The following is a 15,197-nucleotide window of genomic DNA, read 5'->3' as shown; positions in this document are numbered from 1 at the left end:
TATGTTTTCCGCTGCAAAATTCTGAATAAGCCGTTACGTTTTCACACGGGCGATAATACTTTGATAATTCTCTATAGTTATATTTATAAAAAGGGTTATTTTAGAAAAAGGAGAATTGTCGGGGTGTTACAGAAGGTATCAATTTTCAAGGCTCTAATCTTTTACCTTTCTTGGCACTTCAATTCTTTACTTACTAATTTCAATTCCAAGGATGTTCATGTGACTATATAACACACATGAACTGGGCAAATGCAATTTTAAGAGTAATATTTGGAAGAACATCACACTTGAATGTTTTCTCCAAATGATCTTCTATACTCTTTTTACAAATTCAAAGTCCCAAATTTTCAAAAAACCTTTTAAAAAAATATGATTAGTATAAGAGATTGCACTCTTGAAAACTCTATTTTACAACAATCATCATGCAATTCCGATTTCAAAATTTGGCCTCTCACAAGTTCAAGGATGTATGAAGATGGGCAAAATCCTTCTTCAAGCTAGAAAATCATGAGCTTCAAGTTTCTTGATTCAATTTCAAGTTCATATTCAATAATATTTTAAGAGAGAAACCGCTCTTTAAAACTAGAAAATTTCAATGCTAGGAGCATATAAGGTGCGGATTTTCATCCTTGAAACATCTTCTCTTTTGGTGCTAATTCACCTAATTTTTCAATTCAAGTTCAAACTTCAATTTCTAAAATTAATTTCAAAATTGATGATACTTTAAGTAAGCAACCTCAGTTTAAAGCTAGACTAGATTATGTCCCGTGCATGCACGGATATTTTAAAATTATTGTTTGACCATATTTTTTTTATAAAGTATTTCTTCTCTTAAACATAAAGCATAATTAATAAATCTTGAACATATTCATATTTAATCATCTGATGTGAAACTTTTCGTATTACATAATTTATATGCATAATATGCTAATTTGATTAAAATATTGACTAAATGTATTTTCTATTATTGATATACCGATTTGACAGAAATATTTCAATATAATGTTAAGCAAGTTATTATGTGGTATTTATTATTGTCTTATTTAGTAAGCCAATATTTTGTTTCCATACATAAAACATTTATAAAATTGTTAAAAACTAAATAAATAAATAAATTAGATATATTTTAGGAAATAGGCTTTTGGCGGGAAAAAATTGCATCAGGGAGTGACATGTGTCATTCCTGGTGTCTCTTTTAGTATATAGTAATAGATTAATCCAAGGTTTTGAAGCATTCAAGGAAAAGATGTTATAATTGAACACTCTTTTCCTTTCAATTTCAAGTCTTCTAAACTAGTCATTTTCCCATCTTTTCAACTTCAATTATGCACTACCTGCATTTCTAAATGATCTTTACGCTTTCTCTTTTAGTCCGTTTCAAAATGATCTTTAAATTATGCTTTATTCTATTTTTGAACATGAAAATTTACAATTTTACGCCTCTTACCCCACAACATGTACGACTTTCCACTCGCACTTATGCTTAGACAATTGTATACGAGTAGCTCAACAAAAGTGAATGGGGACAAATTAGTAACTTAGGTGGACACTAGGTTTTTCCTCTTGCACACACACTCTTTCTCCATCACTCACGCATTGATTCTCTCTCTCCTAACGGTGGATCAGCTGCCATTGCTGCACTGCGCTCTCCTCTTTCGCCCATTTCCAGGTTAACCCTAATTTTTCTCTCTATTCTCTTCTTTCTGTTTTTCTTTGATCGATATGCTTAGCAATATCCAGCCATTTTGGTTATATAATTCGTTTAATCGGTTTATAATTGATGCTATATTTTCATTTGCCAAATTGCTCCGATTTCTGTGGCTAATCTATTGTTTTTCGCAACTTTTTGGTGCTAAGTTATGCCTGATTTAGTTGTACTGATGTGGACTTTTCTACAATTATATAATTTTATTTGGGGTTTAAGGTTTAGGGTTCGTCTGGTTTGATGAATTATGGGTGTGTCCTTTGAATCTGTTTTAGAGGGTTTTTAGGGTTTATGTGATGTCTCTGATGTGCTTGGTTTCATTTGCGGTATTCGCGAATTATTTTGTATATGAGTAATGGTTAGATAAGATCGCTTTAGTCGGGAGAATCGAAGTTACCTATGGGAAAAAGGTGAATGCATGGGCATACATTATTTTGATGAAAGTGCAGGAATGATAAATGACGTTCGTAGTTTGGTAATTGGTGTTAGAAGTTGATTTTCTCATTGGAAAACTGCAACTGTTTGTAGCATGCATGCTAGTATTTGAAGGGTTGCCCTAAATGCTGTTAGGTAGAAGATTGTTTTCTTTTCCATTGAGATTTTGTCTATCTGAGTGTAACATGGTAGGGGTTGGTTGATCGAGTAATTCAACCATTTTTGAGAAATTTGATTTTCTTGTATAATTTGAACAGTCCAAAGGAAATTTTATTTTATCGTGCCAGGGTTAGATGTTGCGTTGTTCACTACTTCACCAGCTATTCGAGTACTCTTTTGTTGCTATACTCGCTAAATGCCTGTCGAATGTCGATTTTCTAATGTTCTCAACTTCTTCGTGCTTGGTTGCTTTTTTGGTAGGATACTTATGTAACAGGTAAATAATTATTAGAACTGCAGACTTACTGAAAGCTGGATTTTTGTTGTTTGCCATTTTTTTGGGTACCTATCTAGTATTTTTGTGTATATTCTCTGTTGTAAGTTGTAACTTGTTTGATCAGCATTTTTTTCTGCATTTCTGTTGTTATTCTTGATCCCCTGCTAGTAAGCTTTGAAAGCGCACTATATATGTCATAACTCATAGGATGATAGGAGGGATGCTATCTTACATTTTCTGAATGTCTCTGTATAATTGACGTGCTACATTGTTTTATTTCCCTTTTTTGGGCTTCAAATCAAAAGAATCAACCAACTGCGTCTTGTATTCTATTCCTTTTTGGGTGAGGAGTGGTATTAACTATAAAGTTTCAAACAAATTTGTCAGTTAGGTAGTCTCTTTTCAAATTACTTCTCATTGTCTTCATGGGCTCTGTCAGGATCATGTTTGAGCCTTTGAGGGTGAGGAAAGTGTGGTTTCCTTAGTGATGAGTGACTGCTAAGGTTAGTAATGAAGGCTAAAATAGTTTGAGGATGCTGGAGTCACTTGGAAATCATAATGCACCTTAAGTTGAACAAGGATTGACGCCTAGACTCTCTTGGTTTTATTCTGTGGAGATTTCTGTTTTTACTTATTCATTTATTTTTAATTTTTCACACTTCTTCGTGTGAAAGAGATGCTTTAAGCTGTCAAATTACTCAAAATCTCTGTCTTGAATTTTGTAATTCACAAAAGCTATCATTTCTTTTGCAACAGACAACAGGGAAGTTGGCTTGAATTTGCGATACTAACTCACTAAGAGGGAGATGGCCAAGAAGAAAAACCCGTTTGTTTTCTTGGATGTGTCAATTGACGGAGATCCGTATGAAAGGATGGTTTTTGAGGTATTACATTGCTTGTTACATAATTGAATGCTGACTGGGTTGGTTTTTTTTGGCTTGATATCTGATAATGTCCCTAGTGTCTCACAACTTTATTTTTCCCTGTGATTCTTTGGAGAAGCATTTCTAACTTATGGTTCTTTCCAGTGTATTGTTTCAAATTCCTTTACAAACTTATGTGGAGTAGATGTTATTAACTTTGTGCTTTGTTTCCACAGCTCTCTTCTGACGTAGTTCCAAAGACTGCCGAAAATTTTCGTGCGTTATGTACAGGTAATTACAGTAGATGAGGATTTACTTCCCCCCATCGCTTCCTTGTCTATGTTGACTGACAATTCCAACTTTGATATTGGTTTTGTAGAACTAATATTCCATTAATTTGCACATTTAATGGTATTCTGGTGTGGCTTCCCATTTTTTTTGTGCTCTTTTTGTTTTTGTGCTTTGTTGGTGGTTGTTTTACTGGTCTATGGTTTATTATATGCTTATGCATCCAAATAAAGCAGTGAGCTTTTCCATTATGCCATTTTTATTTGATAGTTATTGCTGGAAATTGGAAGTTGATTCAACTTGCGGTTGTTGGTCTGTTGCGTGTTTATACAACTTAATAAAGCGGTGAGCCTCCCCACTGTTATACCATTTATTTTTTCGAGCTCTTACTATAAATTGGGAGGTCTCAGTTGTTATGATAGTAATTCAAGTATTTTTCTTTGGTAATTTGTTGAATATCTACATGATTTTCCATAATAGTGTATTTCTTACAGACAACGTAATTTGTGACAGTATTTTTCCCGGGGAAGGTGTGTATCTTGCATTGTGCAGTCTTAACTCCCACTGCTTATTCCTATATTTGAAAGGGAATTTTTTTGTATCAATTATCTACCGCATAGAGGGAAGGAAATTAGTTTAATCGCTGTATAGAAATTCAAGAAGTGGGATATTAACCAAATGAAGAGGCTGAAGAAATCCAGAAGTTAAAAACAAGAAATAAATATATTGCATGCACATTTTTGTATCTATGTTGAGATGAGCACTGATGGCAGTCATTCTTGTAACAAGTACTGTTTTGTTGGCTCTGAATACTCTTTTGTGCTAGGTTCTGTTTCAGAATTAAGCTTACATATTTTATTTGTATTTTAATATTCTTTATTTTATTTTATTCTTTTCTACTTTTGGCTGCTTTTATTCTCTCCAATCTTTTGAATTACGAAAGATTTTTCTGAATTTCCAGGAGAGAAGGGAGTTGGCCCGAAATTAAGGAAGCCCCTGCACTACAAAGGGACCTTTTTCCATCGGATTGTGAAGGGTTCCATGGCTCAGGTATGCCTCTCATCTCCAAGTTTTGCATTTTAGTCTTAGCTGTACTCTGATTATCCCTTTATATGGTTTTCTGTCCGGGCATAAGTTAGGAGTGGTCTTCCTCTTTCATTGGTGAGTTGTTTATGCTGTAGGATACAGGGCTGATGGTCACGCCTGCTTTTCTAATGATGTAGTTTTAAGGTTGTACTTGCTATGTTGTTTATCCAGCATGATTTAGTAAAGGTTATTTGTTTTGCACCTGATTATATTCAAACAAATTCTTTTCTGATAATGGATTGATGTTTTATTCTATTCTGCAGGGTGGTGATCTCCTCAGACAAGAAGGTATTTGTTCTTTTCACACTTGATGTGTCTGTAACACAACTAAACTATTACGCTTTTCTTAAATGAATTTTTGGGACTATTCCCTCCAAATTTGGAGGAAATAGTCCCAAAAACTGGAGAGGTTTGGAGGGAAATGGATCCCTCCCTTTTTCCCCTTCCTTTTCCCAATCTTTTATCCAAACAAGGGAGCTTGTTCTTTTCCCTCCCTTTCTCTCCATTTCTTCTTATCCAAACAAAGTGTTACAGAACGAGGCCAGAAAATTTTGATAGGGGGTTCATGGTAGTGTCCGGGAGATACATTGAGACATTCTCGTGTATTTTTTTTTGAAATGGTTATAAGTTGTAGCACCCTGTGCTGTAAAGGCTGAACCTCAATGCTTTCAGATCTTTGGCATTACCTGGCTTGTCATTTTATTGACCGAATAACATATAGATACTTATTCTTGCCAACAATACTCTCCTTTTGAGTTGTTGAAATATGATTAATGGTTTCGTGATGATTTCCATTGGTATGAGTCTGTGTTTAAAAAAGCGCGAAGCTCTAGGGAAAAGTGCTTAATTAGATTTGAACGAAGCGTTTGTAATTAAGCGCATGCACATCAAGCGCTTAATCGCGCTTTGGCGCTTCATTGATGTTTTTTATTACTTTACGTTGAAAGCTTTTTTATATGTTGTTATTGTGTTTTGGACCACACCCTATTAATCCTTAACAATAGAAAGTGGGCCAAGAGTCCAAAAGAAAAGGAAAAAGAAGAAAAGAAAAAGACAACAGTAACAACAGCCGGCCTAGCTTCTTGAAACACTATGTTATATGTTTTATTTTTGTTAAAACAAAGAGTAATATATTTTTGGAATCAAATCTGATTTTTATATATTTTTGTGATTATTTTTGTAACATATATATGCTTAACAGTAAAAAACTTTTAATTCTTAAAGTTCTTCACTTCGATGCGCGCGCTTCGCGCTTAGGCTCTAGGACTCATATCGCTTAGTGCGCTTTGTGCTATTTTATACGCTGGTATGAGTGACCTAATTCTCGGCTCTTGGTTTCTTCTGTATGGATAATTGAAAGAGATTACTCATTTGGATATACTTAAATGCAATTTCTGTTTTTTGCTCTCATGCTTGATATACCTGGTGCAGGTTCAGCTGGAGAAAGTATATATGGGGACAGATTTCCAGGTAATCTATACTTGTGTTATTCTTTATCCGAGCAACAACCTTGAGACTTGAGTTGTTTTGCTTTAATATCTACACTTACGTCCTCTGTCCCTGGCCACATTTGGCTTCTGTAGTCAAATTATTCTACTGGAATGATCAAGTTTGATCATAGAAGAAACTAGAAACTACAATTCCATAATCCAATAAAATATTGCTTTATGATATTATCTACAAATTGCAGCAAGTCCGTATGCTTTTAGGTTTTAGCACTAACTTCAAATGTTTATTAGTTAGAGACAGAGAACTGGATTATTTTCAGGCTTTGCTGAACTTGAGGCAGCAAAAACTACCTTAAGTGCTTAATATAAAATGTGTTTTAAGTTCAGGATTTGAACTCGTTCAATTAGTGGGTTGACGTGTTTAACCAATCTAATTTGATTTTAAAGTTAGGTTAGGTCTTTAAATAAATATCACCTGTATATCAGATGTTCAAGGACTTTCATAAATCTCCAAATTTGTTATTGGTGTGAGCCTTCCCAAGTTGTCTTAAGAACCACACCAAGAAGAATGTAATCACTAGCTCGTGCGCCCTGAACTTTTCCGGCTGTACTGCTGTAGCCATAAGGTCGCAGTGTTTGGTGTTCCCTTTACAGACTTATAGTGCGACACTGCAACCTTATGGCTTTCCTATGAGGAAACTCTCTGAATCCTGTTGCAATATGACCCACTTGATGACTTCTGCGTATGTTAGTTCGATCAAAGTAGATGTTAGAAGTGAAAGTCTTGACTTGTTTGCTTATTGAGCCGAGTTTGGGGTGTGTGCTATCATACACTGAACACATGAATGTGTATTTATGTGGATGCGAGTACTGGAATTTTGCCGGTATATTATCCTGGCATTTCGGTTCGTTTTTTGGGCACTAAGTAAATCTTCTCTGTTGTTTCAGATGAGTCACCAAAGCTAAAACATGACGAACCTGGTCTCTTATCAATGTCAGTTGCTGACCGAGATAATCGTGGATCTATTTTTAGTCTTATTTTCAAGGCTAACCAAACTCTTGACAGGTTACTTTCCACCTTCAAACATATGATTAACTGTGAATACATTGTGGATGTTCGGGACTTTTGTGATTAACATATAATAAGGGAGTACATTTTGTGTGGTTATCCTTTGTATTAGAAAGATTTCTGGGATCTTACGTTTTAGGAATTGCCTCAGTATTACATTCCTTAATGCTTACTTTTTATCTGACAGAAAGAATATAGTGTTCGGGAAGCTGGTACACGGTCATGAAGTTTTGAAGAAAGTTGAGGATGCAGGTCATGAAGACGGAAGACCAGCTGTTACTGTCAAAATTTGCAACTCTGGGGAATTGAGTGAGAGTGGTAAGCACCACTTTATATCTATTATGTAAATGAAAAACAGAAAAGTCGCTGAATTCCTATGTTTCTTAATTCCAGTTTGGATATCTCAAGTTGATTTGCTGACATGTTGATTATGATTACTTTTTTCTTTATTTTGTTATCTTATTTAATTATTCCATGTGGAATGCTGCTCTGTGACATGCAGAAAAGAAGAAACTGGGAAAGAAGGTGGCAAAGGAGGCAAGTTTGGATGTGAGTCACGAAACACGACGAAAGGGGAAGCATAAGAAATCTTCAAGAGACAGAAGAAAGAGAAGAAGAAAATATTATACATCTGAATCGGATGATTCTTCTGATAGTGACTTTGATAGTACGGAATCTGATACTGATTCTGAAACCGACGCATCTTCATCAGATGTCAGTTCCTCTAGTGATGACAGGCGAAAGAAGAGAAAGAGATCTTCTAAGCGCGATAAATACAAACGTGGGAAGCGTAGAGACAAGCGGCGTGATAAAAAGCGCAAAAGGCATGACAAGCGTTCAAGACGCAAGCCAAAAAGGTGATAAACAATTTAGTATGTCTCCTACATATTGCTGATTGAAATTAAGTTAAACGTTCCGAGGTCATATCCTACATGCTCGTTTAATTGACTTTAGTTTTTTGCAAGCTAATATATAGAAGCATTTTCTTGTATGAAGGCTTATTTTCTGCATATGCATTCTTGGTTAAGTAAGTTTGCTTGCGGGAAAGAGGCAAGTTCTTTATTTTTTGGATTATGTAGTTGTGCAAAAGGTTTCTTTTGTATTATGATTCATTTATTTCTGCTGTGGTTCTATGATGATCACATAGAATGATAGAAGCCAATTGTATTCTGTTGTCACATATGTTTCCATGCATCCGGAGAATGACATCCCAGCCTTCCCTTGGCTAGAAAACAGGGATTTATCATTTTAGTATGCAAAATATTCTGTTGATATGTTTTGAGATGCATGTTTTTTTCTCGAAAGTGCGCAGATGTACTTGAATTGAATGTTTGGCCTTTATATGTTTTGGAAGTGTAAATAAGTCTTGTTGAGTCTTTCTGTTGTTGTGTTATTGAAGGACATCTGATAGTCTGAGTGATACCAACAGTGAGAGCACCGAGGATAGCTCTGAAGAAGAGGGCAATGTGAAGGATTCTGATCCGAAGCATAAGGATGATTTGCAGAAAAATGGTATAGTAATGTTTCCTTGGCGTGGATTACTTGTTTAGCTTAAGTGTTACGTTTCTTCTTGTGTGATACACTAATTACAAGTTTGTTGGGGATTTAATTGAATGTTTAAAAAAGAGTTAGTAACTTGGTAAGTATAGTAAATATGTAATACTTCTTTAGTATCTGGTTTTCATGTTATCAAGCTTAAAGCGCAATAAAGTAAACTAAAGATAAAGAGGGATGGGATAGGGATGGGCTAAGAAAAAACTTTAGTCCACCATTTCTATAGTCTATACGTAGGGAAGGGATGGTATAACTGGGAGGGATACGAAAGACGAATGAAAAGACAATTGTACCCTTCATGAAAAGGAATAAAGGTGGAGGGAATGAGAGAGTTACTAAGGTTTTAACAAATTTGCTAATTATCCCAATCTTATTCCCAACTCATACCAACAAAGGGATATTAATTAAAGTAATGAATTCCTCATGTATTCTATGATAAATTCCTTATCCCTATTTATCTCTCTCCCTATTCCATGTCAATCCAAAAGCCCCGTCACTGTCTCTATGGAACAACTTTGACCGATTAATTCTTGTAATATATACTCCCTTTCTTTCGTATGAATTGAAATATAAGTCTTTAAGACACCCCTTTGTCCACAAAGTCATGTATTAGTGGGAAAAATAATTTTATTATACACATCGGACAAAATTTTACAAGATCCCAGTGATATTTTCAATTAATACTACCTCCGTTCACTATACATGCAACATTTCTTTTTTCATGTACTCCAACACGCATCGTTGGATATTAATATCTCTAATTGCGTATAAAGTTAAAATTATAAAAGGTTGATATTTGTAATCCTCGCATTGATACAGTTTAACAAGTATCACGTTTTTTCTTACATAATGTTGAAAGAAAGATTGTCAAAGTTGGTTGATAAGTAGTGCCAAATGAGAAACGATCCAAGTATTGTGAAACGGAGGTAATATGAATGACGTAGTTCTTTTCTACTAAAAATAAGAAACTATGTTAAGTATGGCAAACTAGCCGTTAGCACTTTGAAATGCTAAACTGTGCGATGGTCAAAATTAGCAATTACTTGTATTACCAAAGGCAACCAGAACAAACATGGGGAGGGAGGGGGGGGGATGTTGAACAGCTTTTACCAATCTGATTAACCATTCTGCATTGAACAGAAATTGAGATTCTATCTTGTGGTTTTTGGTTGAATGCACATGTTTGGATATGATTTACTGTAAATTTTTAAAATGTGTGCTTGTTGATTGGTTCTACGGATTCTGTAAGTTCAAACTGTGGGACAATGTTTTATTTTTAGCATGCACAACTTTCATTTTGGGAAATTTTTTAATCATTAAGATCCTTTTTTGGGGTTAAGCCAGTTTTTTTTGTATGACACTGTTTGTGGAATTTGTAGCTGAGAACCATCCTCCTGTTGTTGAGAGTGCTACCACTGTCAATAATCACAAAAGAAGTGAAGAATCTGATAAGTTTGATGATGAAGAATTTAGATCTCCAAAGGAAAATGGAGAGCAACGAAGCAATGGCTATAAACAAGATGCAAGATGTAGCAGAAATGAAGATAGACAACCTGATGTGGTAGAGGACCACCGAGGAAAATCTAGGTCTCCTTTCAATTCTTCACCTCTAGTCTTTATGCTTACAGATTCTTGCTGGTATTTCATTGAAAGTTGATGAGCAGGAGCCGGAGTGCAAGTCCCAAAAAGGCTATGAGTAAGAGTATGAGTATCAGCCCCAGGAGTATGAGCAGGAGCCGGAGTGCAACACCGCGAAGGAGTGTGAGCAGAAGTCCAAGTGTTAGCAAGAGTCCCCCTCTAGCTGTACAAAGAAGTCATAGCATTAGCAGAAGTCCATTGAGGAATGCCAGCAGGAGTCCTGCTAGAAGTCTCAGTAGAAGCCCAGCTAGAAGCCTCAGCAAAAGCCCAGTTAGAAGCCCGAGTGGAAGCCCACCAAGAATTCGTCCTCGACGAAATGCCAGTGTAAGCCCTGTCATATCCCCACCTCGAAGAAGTCCCAGTGGGAGCTACCGGGGAGGGTCATCCCAAAAATCAATCGGTAGAAGCCCAGGACGAGTCGGCAGGAGAAGCAGTCCAAGCCCTGTACGTTCTCGTAGAAGTGTGAGCCCCATAAGATCTTCACATAGAAGCTTAAGTAGAAGCTCAGGTCGGGCCCCATCAAGAAGAGTTGTTAGCCGTAGTCCTGTTAGGTCTCCAAGGCGGAGCTATCGTCGCAGCTATTCTAGAAGTCCTGGCCGTCGAAGCCCTCCTTCCATTCGCCATAGGAGTATGTCAAGAAGTGCTTCCCCCGATGCGTCACCAAAACGTATTAGAAGGGGTAGAGGTTTCAGTGACAGATTCTCTTATGCTCGAAAATATAGGACCCCTACTCCTGACCGTTATCGGTATGGTGGTCGTGACAGGTATTGCTTCCTATTATTCTGTAACTTTTGAGGCCTTCTTGTAAATTGTGAAGTGTCAATTATTCCACACTTGTTCACATTTTAGATATCCCAGTTACAGGAGATTTTCTGACCGTTCTCCAAGGCGTTTCCGGAGCCCAAGAAGGTCTCCAATAAGGTATGTTGTGATTATTGCTGTTACCTTGCAATTTTACTAGTCTGAAGTGGATGTTTTCTATTACATTGTTGTGTGAAGTTCAGGTTCTTAGCTAGTTAGTCTGCATTGGAGGTACAGATTCCTCGAGGAATTTAAGTATTAAGAATTTAAGATCATAAACTCTTGGTATACATGAGTATTTTTAGGACCCTGACTGAAGAACCTGCAAACTTTTGCGTTCATCAGCAGTGTGGGTTTATGCAACTTCTTATGACATCTGCGTGTCTCTGCAATCTGCTAATTTGGATTGGTGAAGTGTCAAAATGGGTTCATCTTTCTACTGTGATGGTGAACTAGACTAATTTTTAGGATCTTAACATAATCAAACCAAAGTGATGAAAATGCCTGCAGTAAACTAAGCCTGTGTCTGATGTTGGAACAGAACCTAGCAAGGGCATTGTACATGGAAACACTGACCCACACTTGATTACCTGATCTGGCTATTGATTTTGACCCAAAATAGCCAAACCCGAAGTTTAGTCTAGCTGACCCGAAACTATAACCAAACCCAAGGCAACCCGTACCAGAAGTGATCCAAATTGAGTGCGGCCTGGCCTAAAATGAACCTGATAGTAAGACCTAGAATCCAAGCTGAGTTGATTGTTTATTTTTTCTCAAAGTTAAAATTAAAGGTACACAGAGTACACAAAAACTACAAAAGGACAGACTACAGAGTATTACTCCCTCTTTCTTTTTTATGTGTATATAGTGTTTTAGAATATGGCACAAGAACTAAGGAGAATATAGTTAGTTTTTTCCTCTTATTTTACATTTTATACTTTCCAATTTAAATATCTTCTCATTATGTGGGAAAAATATTTGTTGCTGAAACTTCCTTGGTTGTTCAAATTCCAAACTTTATGTGGCAGAGCGAAACCAATTAAGCTTGTTGTTATTTAGTGTTTTATTTTTCCTAATTTTGTGGGTGCAATGTTTAGAGCTGTTTCATTCGCAGATCTTTTGTATGCAAGGGTAGTCATTACTTTGTTATTCATATAACCTAATTCTTGCCAAGTTAGAATATATATTGAGTCTGAACGATGCATGATGTTGTCCTTTAGGCAGTATTTTCTAACTAGGATTTAGAAACGGTTCCGCCGCCTATCTCATGCCATGCTTCTTATTTCTCCAAATTGGTTCCTAGTGTCACCGGTGCATTTAGGATAGTCATTCAACTAGTTTTTCTGGTGACACAAACACCATGGAAGGGCAGTCTGTGGGTTCATATGTAATAACTAAATCAGATTCTGCAACTGATGTTATGATTCTACGGGTTTTGTTACAGATATAGAAGAAGAAGAAGCAGGACAAGAAGTCCAAGTGTTTCAAGAAGTCCTCCTTATCGTCGTCGTCGTTTTACCCGAAGCCCTGTTCGTTCTCCAAGTGATCCTCCTCCCAGATACCGTGCATCTCCTCGTGCTGAAAAGCGGTTGTCATCTAGCCGAAGTCAAAGTAGGAGTTTGTCAGCCTCAGGGTCCTCCAGGGGGGGATCTCCACCTCCAAAAAGAGTTAGCAAGGATAGGTCTCGGTCTCGGTCTCGGTCTAGGTCATCATCTGACAGTCCACCTGTGAAAAAGGGCCTGGTGTCTTATGGAGATGGTTCTGCTGAGGCCAGTCCTAGGTAGAAAAGTAGCTTTGGATTCGCATTATTTTGGTTACTCTTTTCGGTTGAGAATATATTTGGGGGAAAGTATTTCCGTGAGCTATGAGATAGTGGTGGTTGTTTGTTAAGTGTATGTTGAATAAATAGATTTTACATGGATTTTTTTACAACAATTACATTGATTTGGTCTTTAGTTATGGAAGTAGATCCTGTTTGACACTGTTCTGTCTTGAAACAATGTAGTGTATGAAGTTTTATGTTTCGACTCTATTATTATTTGTACACGGCTGTACCATTTCATTTTAACTTGGGATTTATTTTTGGCTGTTTTAAATGACGGTTTTATGAATTCTCGGGTACTATTTGTCAATAAACACATAGTCCCTGTTCCATACTAAGTAGTACGTAGTATAACTATGGCTATTTAAAACCAAAAGGTCTTTCAAAAGGTCTTACCTGCACAAGTTTTACAATAAATTTATTGTATATCAACTTTTACCCAGTTTTCTCTAACTTTTATATTATTAAGTAAGGAAAATTTGGTAATATTAATCCAACCTTTGGCCGATTTTCTTTTATTAATCCCACCTACGACATATTTTTTAATAATCCCACCTTTACTACCCGACGACTTTTATTGGGCTTAAGTGGCCGGTAATCGGTGAAAAAGCCAACGAGATGGTGATGAATTGATGATGATGACTGAATATATCGAGAGAGAGTACTGCCATGTAGAGAAATAATGCCGCTTACAACAGTTTTATGACATGTTGGGCCCAATAAAAGTTGTTGGGTAATAAATGTGGGATTATTAAAAAATATGTCGTAGGTGGGCTTAATAAAAGAAAATCGGTCAAAGGTTGGATTAATATTACCAAAGTTGATAGATAACCATTTTAAATGGTTAAATGATTAATTTTATACATAATTAATTTATTAAAATAAAAAAATGTATTACTAACAAAAAAAATAACTTTTACATATATAAAGATGACTTTTAAGCATTTTACGTTAACTTTTAACTTCGGTGTACAATATTTATCGTATATCTCATATAAATAAGAATTTGTGAAGGTCTTTTACGCATAAGGTTGTACACTAGGGTATTTTTTTACCCAAATTTTTTTTGTAACTTTTACTTAGTTTTTTGTATTTTTAATATGTTTTGATTAGCTTTTATATTGTTAAAAAAAATTAATAGATAAACATTTTAGAAGGTTAAATGATTAATTTTATACGAAGTATATTATTAGTGAGTTTGAAGAAATAATTTTTATTGAAATGAAAAATAATCACTAAAAAATAGATAATTTTTACATAAAAGGATAACTTATAAGCATTTTGAGTTAACTTTTACTTCGGTGACAATATATATTTATTGTACACTACTTGTAAATAAGAATATCGGGTCATTTTGTGTTCTCGGATGTACAAAATGTCAATAGAAATGAATTACTATATTACCATAAATTTCTTTCATTTTCTAATTGATGTCTAATTTTCATAAATATGTTTTTTTATCGTATTTTAAACTACTCGCAACAGTTCGACTAGGTTTTTTTCTTTTCTTTGACATTGTTCTTTTGAGCTTTTTCGGGCCGACTGAATAAACTGAACTGAACTGAATGGAGTTGAATTGAATTGAACTAAATTGAATTGAATGAAAGAAATTGCGCTGAACTGAAAGGAACTGAAGTGAATAGAACTGAAATTAAGTCCAAAAAAATAAGACGTTAGCAATACTTTAGAATGTATTCACGAGTACTTCGTACGACATTTTTTCCACCATCCATGCGGCATAGGAGGTGCCACTAAAGTCTAAACTACTTGAAATCAAAGTAATTCAAAGCATACAACAATGATAATTACTGAGACTAGAATGTAACAGCAAACCCCCACCCACTAAGAAAAAAGAAAAAAAGCAACTCCTATTTAGCTACATACACAAAACATGTTAGATTCTTGTCCTCTTTAGCACGTTTCCCTTCAGTATCTGCCCGTTCATAAACTCATAAGAATCATAATTAACCTAAATTAAAATTTCATCATTTAACACGAATACGTGGAGTAATTATGGGTTCATTATACATTGTTTATTCCTAATTATGCCAA

General features: G+C 35.6%; 1 protein-coding gene across 8 annotated transcripts; it reads left to right on the top strand.

Moving 5' to 3' along the window:
• The first annotated feature begins 1,510 nt into the window (after positions 1-1,510).
• LOC110799942 (peptidyl-prolyl cis-trans isomerase CYP95) lies at positions 1,511-13,391 on the top strand. 8 transcript variants are annotated; one of them, XM_056834835.1, is made up of 14 exons: positions 1,511-1,669; positions 3,333-3,460; positions 3,676-3,730; positions 4,689-4,777; positions 5,077-5,101; positions 6,245-6,283; positions 7,210-7,327; positions 7,518-7,648; positions 7,833-8,187; positions 8,760-8,842; positions 10,264-10,471; positions 10,549-11,286; positions 11,387-11,443; positions 12,768-13,391. In XM_056834835.1, the coding sequence occupies exons 2-14, from the start codon at positions 3,383-3,385 to the stop codon at positions 13,105-13,107; spliced, it is 2,316 nt and encodes a 771-aa protein (XP_056690813.1). In that variant the 5' UTR covers positions 1,511-1,669; positions 3,333-3,382; the 3' UTR covers positions 13,108-13,391. The 8 variants fall into 8 exon arrangements, with proteins under 8 accessions (XP_056690813.1, XP_056690811.1, XP_021860918.1 ...); XM_056834833.1 differs by having other exon boundaries at positions 11,381-11,443; XM_022005226.2 differs by having other exon boundaries at positions 11,372-11,443.
• Positions 13,392-15,197: the final 1,806 nt, after the last annotated feature.

Source organism: Spinacia oleracea, chromosome 1 (assembly GCF_020520425.1).
Source record: "Spinacia oleracea cultivar Varoflay chromosome 1, BTI_SOV_V1, whole genome shotgun sequence".
In the NCBI taxonomy this organism is placed as follows: Eukaryota; Viridiplantae; Streptophyta; class Magnoliopsida; order Caryophyllales; family Amaranthaceae; genus Spinacia; species Spinacia oleracea.
This window is presented reverse-complemented; position numbering and strand designations above follow the sequence as displayed.

Excerpts from the sequence above, each read along its gene's own strand:
- LOC110799942 (XM_022005223.2), top strand. The coding sequence starts at position 3,383 with ATGGCCAAGAAGAAAAACCCGTTTGTTTTCTTGGATGTGTCAATTGAC. Across the intron at positions 7,649-7,832 it reads TGGGGAATTGAGTGAGAGTG|AAAAGAAGAAACTGGGAAAG; the intron begins GTAAGCACCACT and ends TGTGACATGCAG. Across the intron at positions 8,188-8,729 it reads TCAAGACGCAAGCCAAAAAG|GACATCTGATAGTCTGAGTG; the intron begins GTGATAAACAAT and ends GTGTTATTGAAG.